The following is a 15,696-nucleotide window of genomic DNA, read 5'->3' on the forward strand; positions in this document are numbered from 1 at the left end:
GATGAAATCCCGTGATCCCAATGTATTGATACCCCTCTATAAATTACTTATGAGGCCACATCTGGAATATGGGATCCAGTTTTGGGCTCCACATTTTAAAAAGGATATTCCGAAGCTAGAGCCAATTCAAAAGCAGCAATTAGATTATTACAAGAGATGGAAGGTCTCTCATATGATGAGAGGTTGGAAAAGTTGGGCTTGTTTGGCTTAGAAAAAAGACATCTCAGGGGAGATCTCATTTATATGTATAGATACATACAGTGCCTACAAGTAGTATTCAACCCCCTGCAGATTTAGCTGGTTTGATAAGATGCAAATAAGTTAGAGCCTTCAAACTGCAAACGAGAGTAGGTTTTATGAACAGAAGCATAAATCTTACATACCAAAAAGTTATGTTGCTCAGTTGAATTTTATTAAATTTTAAACATAAAAGTGTGGGTCAATTATTATACAACCCCTATGTTTAATATTTTGTGGAATAACCCTTGTTTGCAATTACAGCTAATAATCGTCTTTTATAAGACCTGATCGGGCCGGCACAGGTCTGTGGAGTTATCTTGGCCCACTCCTCCATGCAGATCTTCTCCAAGTTATCTAGGTTCTTTGGGTGTCTCATGTGGACTTTATTCTTGAGCTCCTTCCACAAGTTTTCAATTGGGTTAAGGTCAGGAGACTGACTAGGCCACTCCAACACCTTGACTTTTTCCCTATTGAACCAGGCCTTGGTTTTCTTGGCTGTGTGCTTTGGGTCGTTGTCTTGTTGGAAGATGAAATTACGACCCATCTTAAGATCCTTGATGGAGGAGCGGAGGTTCTTGGCCAAAATCTCCAGGTAGGCCGTGTTATCCATCTTCCCATGGATGCGGACCAGATGGCCAGGCCCCTTGGCAGAGAAACAGCCCCACAGCATGATGCTGCCACCACCATGCTCGACTGTAGGGATGGTATTCTTGGGGTCGTATGCAGTGCCATCCAGTCTCCAAACGTCACGTGTGTGGTTGGCACCAAAGATCTCGATCTTGGTCTCATCAGACCATAGAACCTTGAACCAGTCTGTCTCAGAGTCCTCCAAGTGATCATGAGCAAACTGTAGACGAGCCTTGACATGACGCTTTGAAAGTAAAGGTACCTTACGGGCTCGTCTGGAACGGAGACCATTGCGGTGGAGTACGTTACTTATGGTATTGACTGAAACCAATGTCCCCACTGCCATGAGATCTTCCCGGAGCTCCTTCCTTGTTGTCCTTGGATTAGCCTTGACTCTTCGGACAAGCCTGGCCTCGGCACGGGAGTACACTTTCAAAGGCTGTCCTGGCCGTGGAAGGCTAACAGTAGTTCCATAAGCCTTCCACTTACGGATGATGCTCCCAACAGTGGAGACAGGTAGGCCCAACTCCTTGGAAAGGGTTTTGTACCCCTTGCCAGCCTTGTGACCCTCCACGATCTTGTCTCTGATGGCCTTGGAATGCTCCTTTGTCTTTCCCATGTTGACCATGTCTGAATGCTGTTCACAAGTTTGGGGAGGGTCTTAAATAGTCAGAAAAGGCTGGCAAAAGAGATCTTTAATCCAAACATGTGAAGCTCATTATTCTTGGTACCTGAACTACTTCTTAATACTTTAGGGGGACCAAACAGAATTCTTGTGGTTTGAGGGGTTGAATAATAAATGGCACTCTGAATTAACTTTTTACGTTTTAAAAAAAAAAAAAAAAAAAAAACAAAAACAAAATTTGCTGCAGTGCATTTCCCACTTCCAGGCTGATCTACAGTACAAATGTCACAATGCCAAGTTAATTCCGCATGTGTCAACCAGCTAAATCTGCAGGGGGTTGAATACTACTTGTAGGCACTGTATTTAGTCAGTACAAAGGACTGGCACATGACTTATTCCTCTAAAGAACATACTAAGGACCAGGGAGCACTCATTAATGATGGAAGAAAGTTGATTCCGATTGTCCGACACTATAAAAGCTTTTAAAAAAGGGATGGATGCTTTCCTCAGCACAAATGGCATTGTGGGTTATAGATAATCTAGTGATATAGAATGTAATTGGTGGAGAAAGGTTGGACTTGATGGACCTGAGTCTTTTCTTTATTTAACCTATATAACAAAGCATTATGCATATTAATTGTAACATCCCTGAAGGCGTGCTGGCATGGCTTACCATCTCCCACCATGCAAGGCCACCAACTTACCTACCAGTACAGGCTGTGCACTATACTCCTTTACTTGCTGTGTGCATGTCTCTTGTCTGCTGGCTTAGGGCGGCGCTGGTTCTTCTTGATTCTTAAAGTTACATTGTGCGCAGTCCTAATGCGTCCCCAGCCTATTGCTGTGAGTCGCTGGATACTTAAACCTCCCCCACCCAGAGGAAGGCACCTGAGCAACACTTTCTTTCAGTGTGTTCTGTGCAACTGAGTTGCCAGGTCCTGTCCTGTATCTTGTCTGTTTTTGCCACCCTGGGGGCTGAGTACCCTGGCTTGTTACCTGTATCTGTGACTTCTAGTCTTTTCTGCCACCCTGGGGCCTGTATGTGTTTCCCAGTATGTTCCATGTGAACAGAGCCCTGTCCTTTCTGCCCGCACCTGTGGCTCTGCTCCGCTCTGCTCCTCTTGCCCTCTGCACCTGCGGCTCTGCTCCGCTTGTCCTCCACGCCTGCGGCTCTGCTCTGCTTGTCCTCCGCACCTGCGGCTCTGCTCTGCTCCACTTGTCCTCCGCACCTGCGGCTCTGCTCTGCTCCGCTTGTCCTCCACACCTGCGGCTCTGCTCTGCTCCGCTTGTCCTCCACACCTGCGGATCTGCTCTGCTCCAATTATCCTCCGCACCTGCGGCTCTGCTCTGCCCCACTTGTCCTCCACACCAGCAGCTCTTCTCCGCATGTCTTCTGCACCTGCGGCTCTGCTCTGATCCGCTTGTCCTCTGCACCTGCGGCTCTGCTCTGCTTGTCCACTGCACCTGCGGCTCTGTTCCTGTATCCCAGTCAGTACTGGTCCATATCCAGCCTGTTTTCCTACCTACCAGTACCGGCCTGTCTGTATACTAGCCGTGCCTGCCAGTACCCGCCAGTCTGCATACCAGCCGTGCCTGCCAGTACCCGCCTGTCTGCATACCAGCCAAACCTGCCTATTCCTGCATTCCCCGGTGTGGGTCAACAGCTGTGACTGGGGTTTGACCTGGAGTAGCACCTGGGCCACCTCCCACGTCCCTCCTCGGACCACGGAGTCAATTAAGCCACCGTGTGTTCGTGGTCGAATCTGGCTAGGCCCCTAGTCACGCCCCTCTGGGCACTCCTCGGTTCATGGCCCAGTGGGACCACGCTCACTCAAGTCAGTCCAGGCGTGAGCATAACAGTTTGCTCAGGCCATGGTCCCCGTTCAGTCCCACGGCCCTTCACTCTCCGAGACATTTGAATCCTTGTCTGTCAAATACGTGCACAAATAAAAAAATTTTTCTCAAGCTGAGGTCCAGACGATTTATGCACTAGCCCAAATGGAGCTATCAGCACTCGTTCCTGCATATCCACCACGGTACTATGGGGATCCAAAACAAAGCCTTGCATTTGTGGAGCAATGCATGCTACATTTCAAATTCTATGCCAATTATTTTCCCACCGATCGGGTTAAAGTGGCATTTCTGATGTCCTACCTAGCATATTATGCCTTAAATTGGGTCACCCCCTTATGGGAAGCAAGGGAACCTATCGTCTCTGATCTGCAGGCCTTCCTGGCGGCCTTTCTAATGGTCTTCGATGACCCAAACCCTGAATCTTCTGCTAAAGCTTCCCTTTCCAATATCCTGGAGCAGTCCAGATGGGTGATGTGTGTAGGTAGCCCACCAATTCCCCAGCCTGAAGAGGCTGCTGCCTAGGCAGAATCCACAGAGAATGACAATGCTCGGCAGAATACTTCCCTTCCCAACCTCAAGAAGCAGTCCAGACGAGCAAGGTATAGAGGTATACCATCACGTCAGGTTCTGTCCTCCCAAAGACCTCCTGTTCCCTAGCCTGTAGAGTCAGCTAACCGCACAGAATCCATGAAGGTTGACCATGTTCGTCAGGCAAAGCAGAGGCCGGAACTCAGTCATAAAATCGAATTGCGGACCCGTTGCGGTTGTTTGGACCACCCTGATGGTCTTTATCCAGCAAAGGTTGGAGAGTCCCAAGACATTAGGCCTGTAGGAGAGGCTGCTTAGTGTTTCCTCTCCACAGATGACTGTGACTGTCTCCGTGGCAAGCAAAGGCCTCGGATTAACTGGAAGTTTCGGGCTTAAAGCCGTGAAGACTCGGTGTCTGATCCCCATCCAACAACTCCAGAATCCAGTTTGGGCATTCTAAGGGGTAGGACGAGCCCTGCTCAGAACCAGTCAAAATATGTCTGTACAAATTAAGCTTCACATTGGAGTTCACATTCCAGGTGCTGTCTGGTTTACCCACAGGTCGTCCAGAGCCGAGAGCTTTAGTGCTCACTCAGGTCTGGACATCTTGCATGGTGTTTCCTGGGGGACTAATGAGATACAAGGGGTGTCCAGTCCCATACCTTCAGGACAGCAAGCAATGTCGTCTTCTTCTTCAACAGATCGGCTAGTCGCTGACTCACTGGGCGCTGAAGTCTTCGAAGGAAGGGAAGCGGAGGCAATGTCCCCACAAAGTCTCAACAATTGTACCAATGATCTGGCTTCAGGTACCGCCCCGCCTTGCAGACGTATCATCTCAGAGACCAGACTGAAGATGGTCCCGAAGCAAGGATCTTCCATCTCTAATAAGTCTGGCAATAAGTCTATCAAGGTGGTGGCTACCTCCAAGTGTCTGCACCCCTCCAACCAACCAAGCGGAGGACCTCCAGTTGTCTCTTGAATCCTCTGGGGTGCTACCTGATATTAACAAATGGAGAGAGACTTTCCTACACCCTGTTCCTGGTACTTCGTCCACTTCATCTGATGCTGAGGATGGCTCAATGGGACGAAGCATCCTAGTCACCAGGATGGTGAGACCAGTCTTGTTCCCTCTAGTGGACAGAAAAGGTAGTCTTCTTGAAGAGAAGTCTTGGGAATCCATTGTGAAGGATCGGCCTCCAACTTCTCTGCAGAAAACCCTTGCAGGCTTGAAGAAGAGGGGGCGTAAGGGGGGGGTACTGTAACATCCCTGGTGGCGTGCTGGCATGGCTTACCATCTCCCACCATGCAAGACCGCCAACTTACCTATCAGTCCAGGCTATGCACTAAACTCCTTTACTTGCTGTGTGCATGTCTCTTGTCTGCTGGCTTAGGGCGGCGGCGCTGGTACTTCCTGAATCTTAAAGTTACAGTGTGTGCAGTGCTAATGCATCCCCAGCCTATTGCTGTGAGTCACTGGATACTTAAACCTCCCCCACCCAGTGGGAGGCGCCTGAGCAACACTTTATTTCAGTGTGTTCTGTGCAACTGAGTTGCTAGGTCCTGTCCTGTATCTTGTCTGTTTCTGCCACCCTGGGGGCTGAGTACCCAGGCCTGTTTCCTGTATCTGTGACTTCTAGTCATTTACACCACCCTGGGGGCTGTATGCCCAGGCTCGTTCCTGTATGTTGTTCCAGTGTCAGTTCCTGTCTGAACTGTGTCCTAGCCCGTTACCTGTTTGTCTTTTTGTCCGATCTTTCCCTTTTTCTACAGTGTCTGAACCAGTACCTAACTCCTACTCGTTGTCTCTGTACTTTGTTTGTGAGTTTTGTGTCCACTTGCTACTTCATTACAAGTACCTTGTGTGTATCTGGTTTTGCTTGTCCCGTTTCCCTGCCTCCGAATCTACCTCCTGTGTTTCTAGCTATCTTCCTGTGTTTCCCAGTGTTACATGTGAACAAAGCCCTGTCCTGTCTGCCCGCTCCTGCTGCTCTGCTCCACTCTGCTCTGCTCCGCTTGCCCTCCGCACCTGCCTCTGCAGCTCTGCTCTGCTCCGCTTGTCCTCCGCACCTGCGGCTCTGCTCCGCTTGTCCTTTGCACCTACGGCTCTGCTCTGCTCCGCTTGTCCTCCACACATGTGGCTCTGCTCTGCTCCGCTTGTCCTCCACACCTGCGGCTCTGCTCCGCTTGTCCTCCGCATCTGTGGCTCTGCTCTGCTCCGCTTGTCCTCCGCACCTGCGGCTCTGCTCTGCTCCGCTTGTCCTCCGCACCTGCGGCTCTGCTCCGCTTGTCCTCCACACCTGTGGCTCTGCTCCGCTTGTCTTCCACACCTGCGGCTTTGCTCTGCTCCGCTTGTCCTCCGCACCTGTGGCTCTGCTCTGCTTCGCTTGTCCTCCGCATCTGCGGCTCTGCTCTGCTCCGCTTGTCCTCCACACCTGTGGCTCTGCTCTGCTCTCCTCTGCTTTTCCTGCGCACCTGCAGCTCTGCTCTGCTTGTCCACCGCACCTGTGGCTCTGCTCTGCTCCGCTTGTCCTCCACACCTGCGGCTCTGCTCTGCTCCGCTTGTCCTCCGCACCTGTGGCTCTGCTCTGCTCCGCTTGTCCTGCGCACCTGCGGCTCTGCTCTGCTCTGCTTGTCCTGCGTAACTGCGGCTCTGTTCCTGTATTCCAGTCTGTACTGGTCCCTATTTAGCCTGCTTTCCTACCTGCCAGTACCTGTCTGTCTGTATACTAGCCGTGCCTGCCAGTAACCGCCAGTCTGTATACCAGCCGTGCCTGCCAATATCCACCTGTCTGCATACCAGCCAAACCTGCCCGTTCCTGCATTCCCCCGTGTGGCTCAACAGCTGTGACTGGGGTCTGACCTGGAGTAGCACCTGGGCCACCTCCCACATCCCTCCTTGGACCACGGAGTCGAGCTGCAGTGTGCATGGTCAGATCTGGCGAGGCCCCTAGTCACGCCCCTCCAGGCACTCCTCGGTTCGTGGCCCAGTGGGACCACTAACCATGCTCACGTCAGTCAGTCCGGGCATGAGCGTAACATTAATTTTTCCCTCAAGTAGTCTTACAAATGTTTAGATTTGTACATTCTTTCATTTCAGTTTACTTTCTATAGAGTTTTAAGACCGATCCCCGAATGCACAACATTAATATTAAGAACAAATGAATTTGGTTTTAGATGGTATATGATTTAGCCTGGACCCATTCTGCAACAATCAAGTTGATCATTTTTACTTAGACAGTAGCACTATAAAAATATTAACATTAATTGAAAGGAACAGAATTTTAAGTAAAGGGTTGCATATTAAAAAAAAAATTCTTTCTGAAGACTATTCCTTTATCTAGACCAGTGTTTCCCAAACTCCAGTCCTCATGGCCCCCAATAGATCATGATTTCAGGATTTCCTTAGTGTTGGACAGGTGATGGAATTATTATCAAGGCATCAGAAATTGTAATAGGTTCTCTCATCTGTGCAATACTAAGGAGATCCTGAAATCATGATCTGTTGGGGGCCACGAGGACTGGAGTTTGGTAAACACTGATCTAGACCATACTTGCAGGATACTGTGCAAACAGCCTTTTTTTATAAGACCTCCTCCTCAATTTAGGGTGGTTGTCTCCAATTATCTTGTGTTATTTTCAATATTGCCAATTTACAGCGTAACCATACTGAGCTTCATTAGTGGTCAAATCACCTTTGACTGATGTTCCCTTGAGGCTGCCATCACCTAGTCTTGTAACTTGAGTGATGGAAATATCACATAACTGATCTATGAAGCTAGCAAATATACTTCTATGGGCCAGGACTGACACTCATTATATCCTCATAGAGGTCATATGTCAGCTAGCAAACTGCATGACAAGCAGTAGATATTTTCTCCTGTACTGTGGTATTTATCTGCATCTATATTCAGTGCTATGTAAATTCCTAAACAGGTATTTTTGTATTTAATTAATCTTGTTTTTGCTATTTTTTGCAGGATATAGTGACTAATGTTTCACCTAGGATTATACGTGGAACAACCTCTGGTCACCTCTATGGTCCTGGGCAAGGCGCCTTCTTAAACATTGAACTTATCAGTGAAAAGACTTCTGCTTACTGGTGCAAATCTATTACTGAATTGAAGACTGACTTTCCTCAACATGTAAGTTCCGATTAGAAAAATGACTTTTGATATTTGCATTGTTTAACAATGTAAGAACACGGTTGGTCTTGACAGGATCCTAGACTGGTAGCAGGTAAATGAAGGTGCTCTGTGCCCAACAGGTCCCATTCTTTCAAGCAAGAAATTTAGGATGGCATTTAGTAGCATGATGCATTGTAAGGGGTATTCAATTGCAGACAAATGATATGGCATAAATATCTGAAAGATGAGAGCTGCACCTCTGTAACCTATACTTATCTTAAAAACTAGGCACTGTCTTGCTATGATTATCAAAGTGGCCATGTGGGCAAATCTCTCTTGCCATTGCTATGGGAGTTCCAAAATTAGTTGAGCACACCAGCTCCACGACTAGTCCAATTATTTAGCAGTAAAGGCTTTCTTACACTAGCTTATCCTCAAAGACAGAAAGATAGCAGCACTCACCAGTTAGTAAAAACATTCTTCCTTCATTCCAGATACTAAAAAACAACAAGGAGAATATGAATACACAGCTGACGCATGGGCAACAACCATTTCGCGCCAACAAGCGCTTCTTCTGGGAGCACAAAGAATCATTTGCTGGAGCAAAATAACTAATGTCCAAATGTCAGCTGTGCACCTGCCTTTTGAGAATAAACTATTGAAGCAAAACTGTTGTTAAAGTAGCATCGAATATCTGAAATCTTACAACAGTGTGCTGGTTATGCAGATATTAACTTTGGTTGGTGGATTGAATGGTTTTCCCTAAACTAGCACATACTATAAATTGCTGTGATAATAAGTGCTAAAAATGGAAAAATCTCTTCACCAGGTCCAGATTTTTTCAGCACATACACAATTTTGAAAAATAAGTGAGGTTTAAATTTTTTAAATACTGGCTCATCTCTAGTAAACACATTACTGCTCTGTGTGGTTTGTAATTCACATGTTATAATTCTGGGTTCTCCACGAGGTCATTGAGGAACTTCAACAAAATTACAGCCGACTGTGATTTCCTGGAAAATGAAAGAGAAAATTAGTCTTTTTGGAATTATTTAAAATGTTCAAGCTACAGCAGCCTTATAAATAGCACAGCTGAAACGGTGTGTAGGATGCATATGATTGCAAAAGTAGCATCAGTTCCCCAATTAAACCATAATAGGAAGAGGTTATAGACCATTTCTAATGCACTATGCATTAACAATAATGATTTGTATCCTGTGCACAGCACTAAAATAGCTGTGACTGGTTTAGGACTGTAGCGCATGTTTGAAATCATTATATTAGGTTTGTCTGAAACTCAGTAATATGTACAGTACATATATATACAACAATAGTTCAACAGTATAAGGGTACAAGTCTCAGGATCCCAACGTTGCATCTTGTTCCATAATATTTTTAAGTGTCAGCCATGTATGAGCCTACAAAGGACCCTAGTGAAAGTCTAAAAAAATCCATTCATGTGGGTGAAAAAAGCATAATTTTCAAATTATTTCTTGGAGTGGAGTTTTTAGATTACTTAAATTGGCCATAAAATTAAAATCACATTCCAAATATGATATGTCTCTTTTGTCTACAAAACAGCTTTGATCTATTGAAGGTGGCACTCTCCTAAATCTTTGGAGGTGTCCTGTGTTATCTGTCAGTAAGATGCTCTCAGCAAATGATTTACGTCTTGTAGTTTGTGAGGTATGGACTTTTCCCGGCGAGTTACACAGATGCATGATACAGTAGGTATGAAATCTGGGAAATGTGGAGGTCAAATTAATACCCAAGCTTTGTCATGTTCTTCAAGCCATTTCTGAACAATTTTTGCATTGTGTCATGGAACATTATCTTGCTGAAAAAGTCCACTGACATTAGTTAAATACAGCTACCATGAATGGTGTGGAACTTGTTCTCCAATAATGTTTAAGAAGGTGTTAGGAAGTGTGGTTCTGTGACCCCACCTGGGAGTGAATTTGGTCCGGTGCTACGCTATATCGGTCGCAGGCCATTGTCCTGACCCTGGAGGTGGAGCTACTACCGTCTCAATCTTATGGAGCATCGCGTTCTGGTGTTGTAGGATGTGTGAGGACACGCGACACAATGTCTCTCACTGATTTCCCCAGATAACAGGCAACACAGGACGCTGCTGTGTCTGGCACTACGTAATGGTGGGATTATATCCATTCTGCTGTGCTAACTATCAGAGAGTGGCTGTCTGGGGATGATTTTGAGGTATTCAACATCTGATCATTCGGCGGGCTATTTAACCCTGTTCACTGCTCAGTCATGTGCTGTTTATTGCAGTTCCTATGTGCTGTGTAGGTGAGTTGTGCTAGCATTAGGTTTTGCTATGTTTTCAGGGGTTTTCTCATTTCCTCTTCTGGTTTCACTTCCTGAGGTTCATGCAGATGTACTCACCTGGTCCTTAACTAGGCACCGATCGTGTTGCTAGACGCCAGCTGCCCGGTGACAGTGGGCCTGGGAAGGGCTCTTTCATAGTCCCCCTACTATTTACTGAAAGCTGGGTGAAGGGTATTCCTGGCCTTCAATGGCTTGCCTAGCTGGGCAGCTTGCTCCAAGTGCATCTGTGGCTGCGCCTTTTGTGGTTTGGTGTCAGTCTTGCTGGATCTCTCTGCGTAGCGCATAACAGAAGGTGACATGCATGTGATGGCAGAACCCAAGGTTTTCCAGCAGGACATTGCTCAGATCATCACGCTTCCTCTGCTGGTTTGCCTTTTTTTCCAATGGAGCTTTCATGTGCCATATCTTTCCCTGGTAAGACTTGCACACATAACCAGCACTGTGCAGTTTTGGCTTTATTGAGGTTAAAAAGCCTACAAAGCAGCATGCTAGAATGCATTGGATTTTCTGATACTTTTCCATCATAGCCAACTGCAACATATTCAGCAGTTTCTGCTACAGTAGCCCTTTTGTGGATGGACCCTGTTACTAAGTCACTTGTCCCTTCTTGAACCACTTTTAGTAGTTATTAACTGCTCCATACTGAGAACAGTCTACTTCTGTATTGGAGATAATTTGAACCAGTTGCCAAGCCATAAGAATTTTGCACTTGTAAAAGTCACTTATAGTGTTTGTTCATTTTTCCACCTTCCAAAAATATGAACATCAAGATCTGAATGTTCACTTCCTGCCTAACATGCAACACTCCTTGACAGATGCCATTTTAATTAAAGAAGCACTCCTCCTCCCATCAAAGTTTTTATCCTCTTAATATATTGCAGTCATCATATTCTATAGCACTGTGTACTTACAATTGCTCATTTTGCCTTTCTACTCAGTTAATTCTTCTCTTTTCTCTATTTTATGTAGAAACAGTAAGTCTCTTTTCCCTGCATGAATCCTTCTCCTCTTCAACTCCTGACTAAGCAGCTCCCTCCTCCCCCCTGCCAGGGACTTTTACAGTGATGACTCATGCATGGAAAATAGACTTCCTGTTTCTTCATAGAGCTTAGAAGGATTCAGCTAGTCAGTTTTAATCATATTATGTTATAGACCTAATGGAAAAGAGAAGAATTAGCTGTTTTTAAAGGCAAAATGAGCAATTGTAAGTACACAGGGCTATATAATATGATGATTGCAATTTATTAAGAGGACAAAATGTTGATGGGAGTGCTTCATTAAAATGTAGATGGGAGTGCTTTTCTGTGTCCCCAGGGGCAAATATAGACAATAGTCATGGGCTTATTATGGTACATCCTTACTACAACTATCTTGTCATTCTTTTATCTTGGTGCCCTTTTTAATTGTGGTATTGATTTACTTTACCTATAGTACCCCGCCTGTGGGATATCCACCCCAGAGTGCTCTCTACTGTCCTCTAGATTGCATGTAAAGAGTTATTTATTGCCTCGGTTACAATCCGCTATGAAAATTGGAATGTCATCAAAAGAATTTCCAGATTCAATCACAAGTAGCTTAGTCTTGCCAAAATTTGAGAATGAAATGGTAATATTTTGGTAGGATCCATTTGGGCCACATGAAAGCCAAAAATCACCATGCTTGTATACCAAGGTTGTAAACAGGGATGTTACAGTGATAAATATCTACTTGCGATTTGCATGCAATCTCATGTCAACAACAGGCTCAATTTTCATCTAAGAAGTAGTTGAAATGCTCCTAAAATGTATTTCAGTTAATTTTTCTTTTACACTGAAGATTCTCAGTTAAAAAAATAACACATGGGCTAAAAGGTTAATGTTTGATTAAATTATTCATACAAGAGAAAGGATGGGGGAGACGTATTAAATGAGAAAGAATACAGGTCAGGTATGTCAAGCCATTCTGAATTACTAGTCTTTATCACTATGCAGAATCTTCTTATTAAACATTGCACCTTCAGTCTATAAATCCATTCTTTCCGTGCTACCTTAATATGTCCATATCCATCCGGATTGACAGATTCTACAGACTTGGATTTCCCAAGAGGCTACAGTGTTACTGATGTCAATGGCTGGCATTATTTACTTCTGTGTTCTATTATTAAATTGATAACAAGATAATTCCTGTGCTTCTCATAGACATGACAGGATCAGCAATTGTTAGCTTTCATATTGCAGAAGCTTTGATGTCCCGTATTTTTTTTTAGGTTTAATAAGGGGCCATCTTTTATTTAATTACTACTCTAAATCAGATACCACTCAGCATTGTAGGAAAGAGGGTCAACACAAGCAGAACTGAAAATTTCCGTTGTTGAGGCATCGCCATTCTCTAGGCGAACAATTTGAAAAATATCTATCTGTTTATGTTAACAGATACGTTTTGTAAAAATATATCTTTTCCATGCTGCAAAACTTTCCAATAAGTGAGTTGAAATACTTAGTGTTTGTAGTATGATTGAGTCTTATATTTCATTCTTAAAACACTTGGGAAAAAAAAAATACTGACAAAATTTGAGGTGGAGGCAATTTTTCCCCAAATTGTAAAAAAGAGCTGCTAAGACAATTTGACCCATCAGGAGGATTCAAAGGGTTATCCTGCATGATTGTAATTTAAAATGTTATAGAATAAGGTTAAAATATCAAACTAATAAGGGCTTGTGCACGGGACCGTATTTTCAGTCTGAGTGTGATCCGACCAAACAACGGAACGCATTCGGATCAATGTTATTCTATGGGTCTGCGCACATGTCCAATTTTTTTTCCTCGAACAGAGGTTGTCTAAAGAAAAAATCGTTGCAAGCTTGAGTTTGATTCAATATTCCCACTCAGCAATGCAAGTCAATTTCATCTACAGAATGAGGACAACCAGAGTGGAAATCAGAATTAAAAGCTGGATTTATAACAGGCCAATCCTACTGATTACCTAAGATTAGTGACACTAAGACCCCAATTCATCATTGCCTTTGTGTCTGTTTTTTTATATTGTTTTGTATGTTTTGCACCTTTCTTTTGTTTGCACCCAATTCATTATTATTTTTTTGTCGTTTTTTTAATCTATTTTTATATATGCTTGCCTGTGTTTTTTCCGTATTTGTAGGCATTAAACAATTACAGATGTTTTCACTAATTAATTCACCAAAAAATTGGCACGACTACGCTCCAGTCTACCCTGTTGTATTTTTCAGCATGCCATGCCATATTGACATATTTTTTTGCACTGTTTGCGCAGAGTGCAACTTTTGGCTTCAAAAAGCTGCAAAACAGTTCAAGGCAGAAAAAATAACCATTTTTGACTTTGTGCCAAATTCATGAATTGTATGCGTAGTTTTGAAGAATTTAGTGCCAAAATCGGCAGCTAATGCCAAAAGATACAAATGGAAAGTGATATTGGACATAATTTCACACAAAACCCCTAAATGGTCCAGGCAAAATTGTTGGCACACTCAACTTAATATTTGGTGCACACCCTTTGGAAGAAATAACTGCAATCAATCGCTTCCTATAACCATGAACAAGCTTTTTACACCTATCCACTGGAATTTTGGACAACTCTTTTTTTGCAAACTGCACCAGGTCTCTCATATTTGAAGGATGCCTTCTCCCAACAGCAATTTTAAGATCTCTCCACAGATGTTCAATGGGATTAACATGCGGACACATTGCTGCACACTTCAGAACTCTCCAGCATTTTGTTTTTATCCATTTGTGGGTGATCCTTGAAATACGTTTCGGGTCATTATCCTGCAGGAAGACCCATGACCTAGGACGCAAACCCAGCTTTCTGACACTGGGCTCTACATTGCAACCCAAAATCCTTTTGGTAACCTTCAGATTTCATGATGCCTCAAAGCATCCAGTTCTAGAGGCAGCAAAACAACCCCAAAACATCTTTGAACCTCCACCATATTTGTCTAGGATCTTCAGTCTTTGCTGAGATTGACTGGTGTAGGAAAGAGCTTTCAGCTTTCAGCTCCTTGTTCCACAGTCAATTTCTCTCTAACTGATTAGTCCAATCAGCTGAATTCTGCCACTGCTGGCTTACACCATGTGCCAGTAAAGGGAGACTGAAGCAGAAGGCAGGTGGAGGGCCTGGCAGAAACTGGAGACATGGTCTCTGTTGTGTCATTGCACCAAGTCTCTGGCAGAAAGGAAAACTCTAGATGGGATGTGACCAGCTCCTCCAAAATAGGGAGAGAGCTGGTTACATCCACAAGTGTGGTATCTAGGCAACAGTGCAGAATGCAGACAGGGAGTATATTACAAGCTGTCAGCATTCTGCAGCCTGGGTACACACTCAGAATAGGAAAAAAGTCTTGACAACGGTGTAAACATTAGAATATATACTTGCTAAGCTTTATTTTATTATTTGTTTAATGGTGCAACACTGGATGTTTCAAGTCATCCAATATGCTCAATAACTGGTCATTAAAGGGAATCTGTCAACAGGATTTTGCTATGTAATCTGACAACAGCATGATGTGGAGATAGCGATGAATCACAGTTTTCTCTGCTGCAGATCTAGCAAAGCTTGGAATACTGCACTGTGTATAACTCCGTCCACAGCACTGATTGGAAGCTTTCTATGTATATTATATAATGACAGAAAGCTTCTAATCAGTGGTGGAGGCGTGGTTGGACTAGCAGGCACGAGACACCTAGTCCTTTAGTGATAATCTCCTGCTCATAAATCAACGATTTTATTGAAACAACAAAACACAGCCTTGGTAGTGATGCTGAAATCAGGTTCTCTGCCCTTACATCATGGTGCTGTCAGAATTACATAGTAAAAACTGTCATGATGCAGTTATCAGTCTCACTGGTCAGTATGATGTAATTTTCACCAGCTTGACATATAACCTGATTGGGTAGCTATTAGTAGATGTAGTACATATTTCTAAAATGTACAGCTGGCCTGACGGTGATTTCTACAAGACGCCCATTCAATTATCTGTTATAAAGAAATGGCGAATCCACACGAAGTTGAACAATTTTAGTACACTTGTTAATATGTGAATGCAAAAATAATGATATAACTTTCCCAGTAATAAAAATTTGAGCGGCAATAACCACTTGCTGTCCTTTTGGGAAAAAAAACAACTTTACTAGGTGTAGACAAAGGTGTTTTCTAGTTCAACATATTAGTTCCAGCAGTGCAGAATGGTAGTGTTAATGTGAATGTTGCAGTTTCACCTTGTCTTTTAGAACGTTACTGTGCAATGTTCTGTAATAAAGATTTAAACAGGGCAATGTTTCTCTAATTAATAAACTTGTTAATGAAATTAACAGCTGTTGAAGGCACTAGACACTCCAGACT

At 44.0% G+C, this 15,696-nt stretch overlaps 1 protein-coding gene across 1 annotated transcript in view; it reads left to right on the forward strand.

The window, feature by feature from the left end:
• DPYD (dihydropyrimidine dehydrogenase) overlaps positions 1-15,696 on the forward strand; it is a 2,479,659-nt gene that overhangs the window by 1,652,004 nt on the left and 811,959 nt on the right. The window contains exon 14 of the mRNA XM_073643235.1: positions 7,852-8,016. Coding sequence (XP_073499336.1) covers positions 7,852-8,016 — 165 coding nt within the window. The remainder of the gene's footprint in view (positions 1-7,851; positions 8,017-15,696) is intronic.

This window comes from Phyllobates terribilis, unplaced genomic scaffold (assembly GCF_046119375.1).
Source record: "Phyllobates terribilis strain yellow unplaced genomic scaffold, ASM4611937v1 Scaffold_8__6_contigs__length_399053987, whole genome shotgun sequence".
Lineage (NCBI taxonomy): Eukaryota > Metazoa > Chordata > Amphibia > Anura > Dendrobatidae > Phyllobates > Phyllobates terribilis.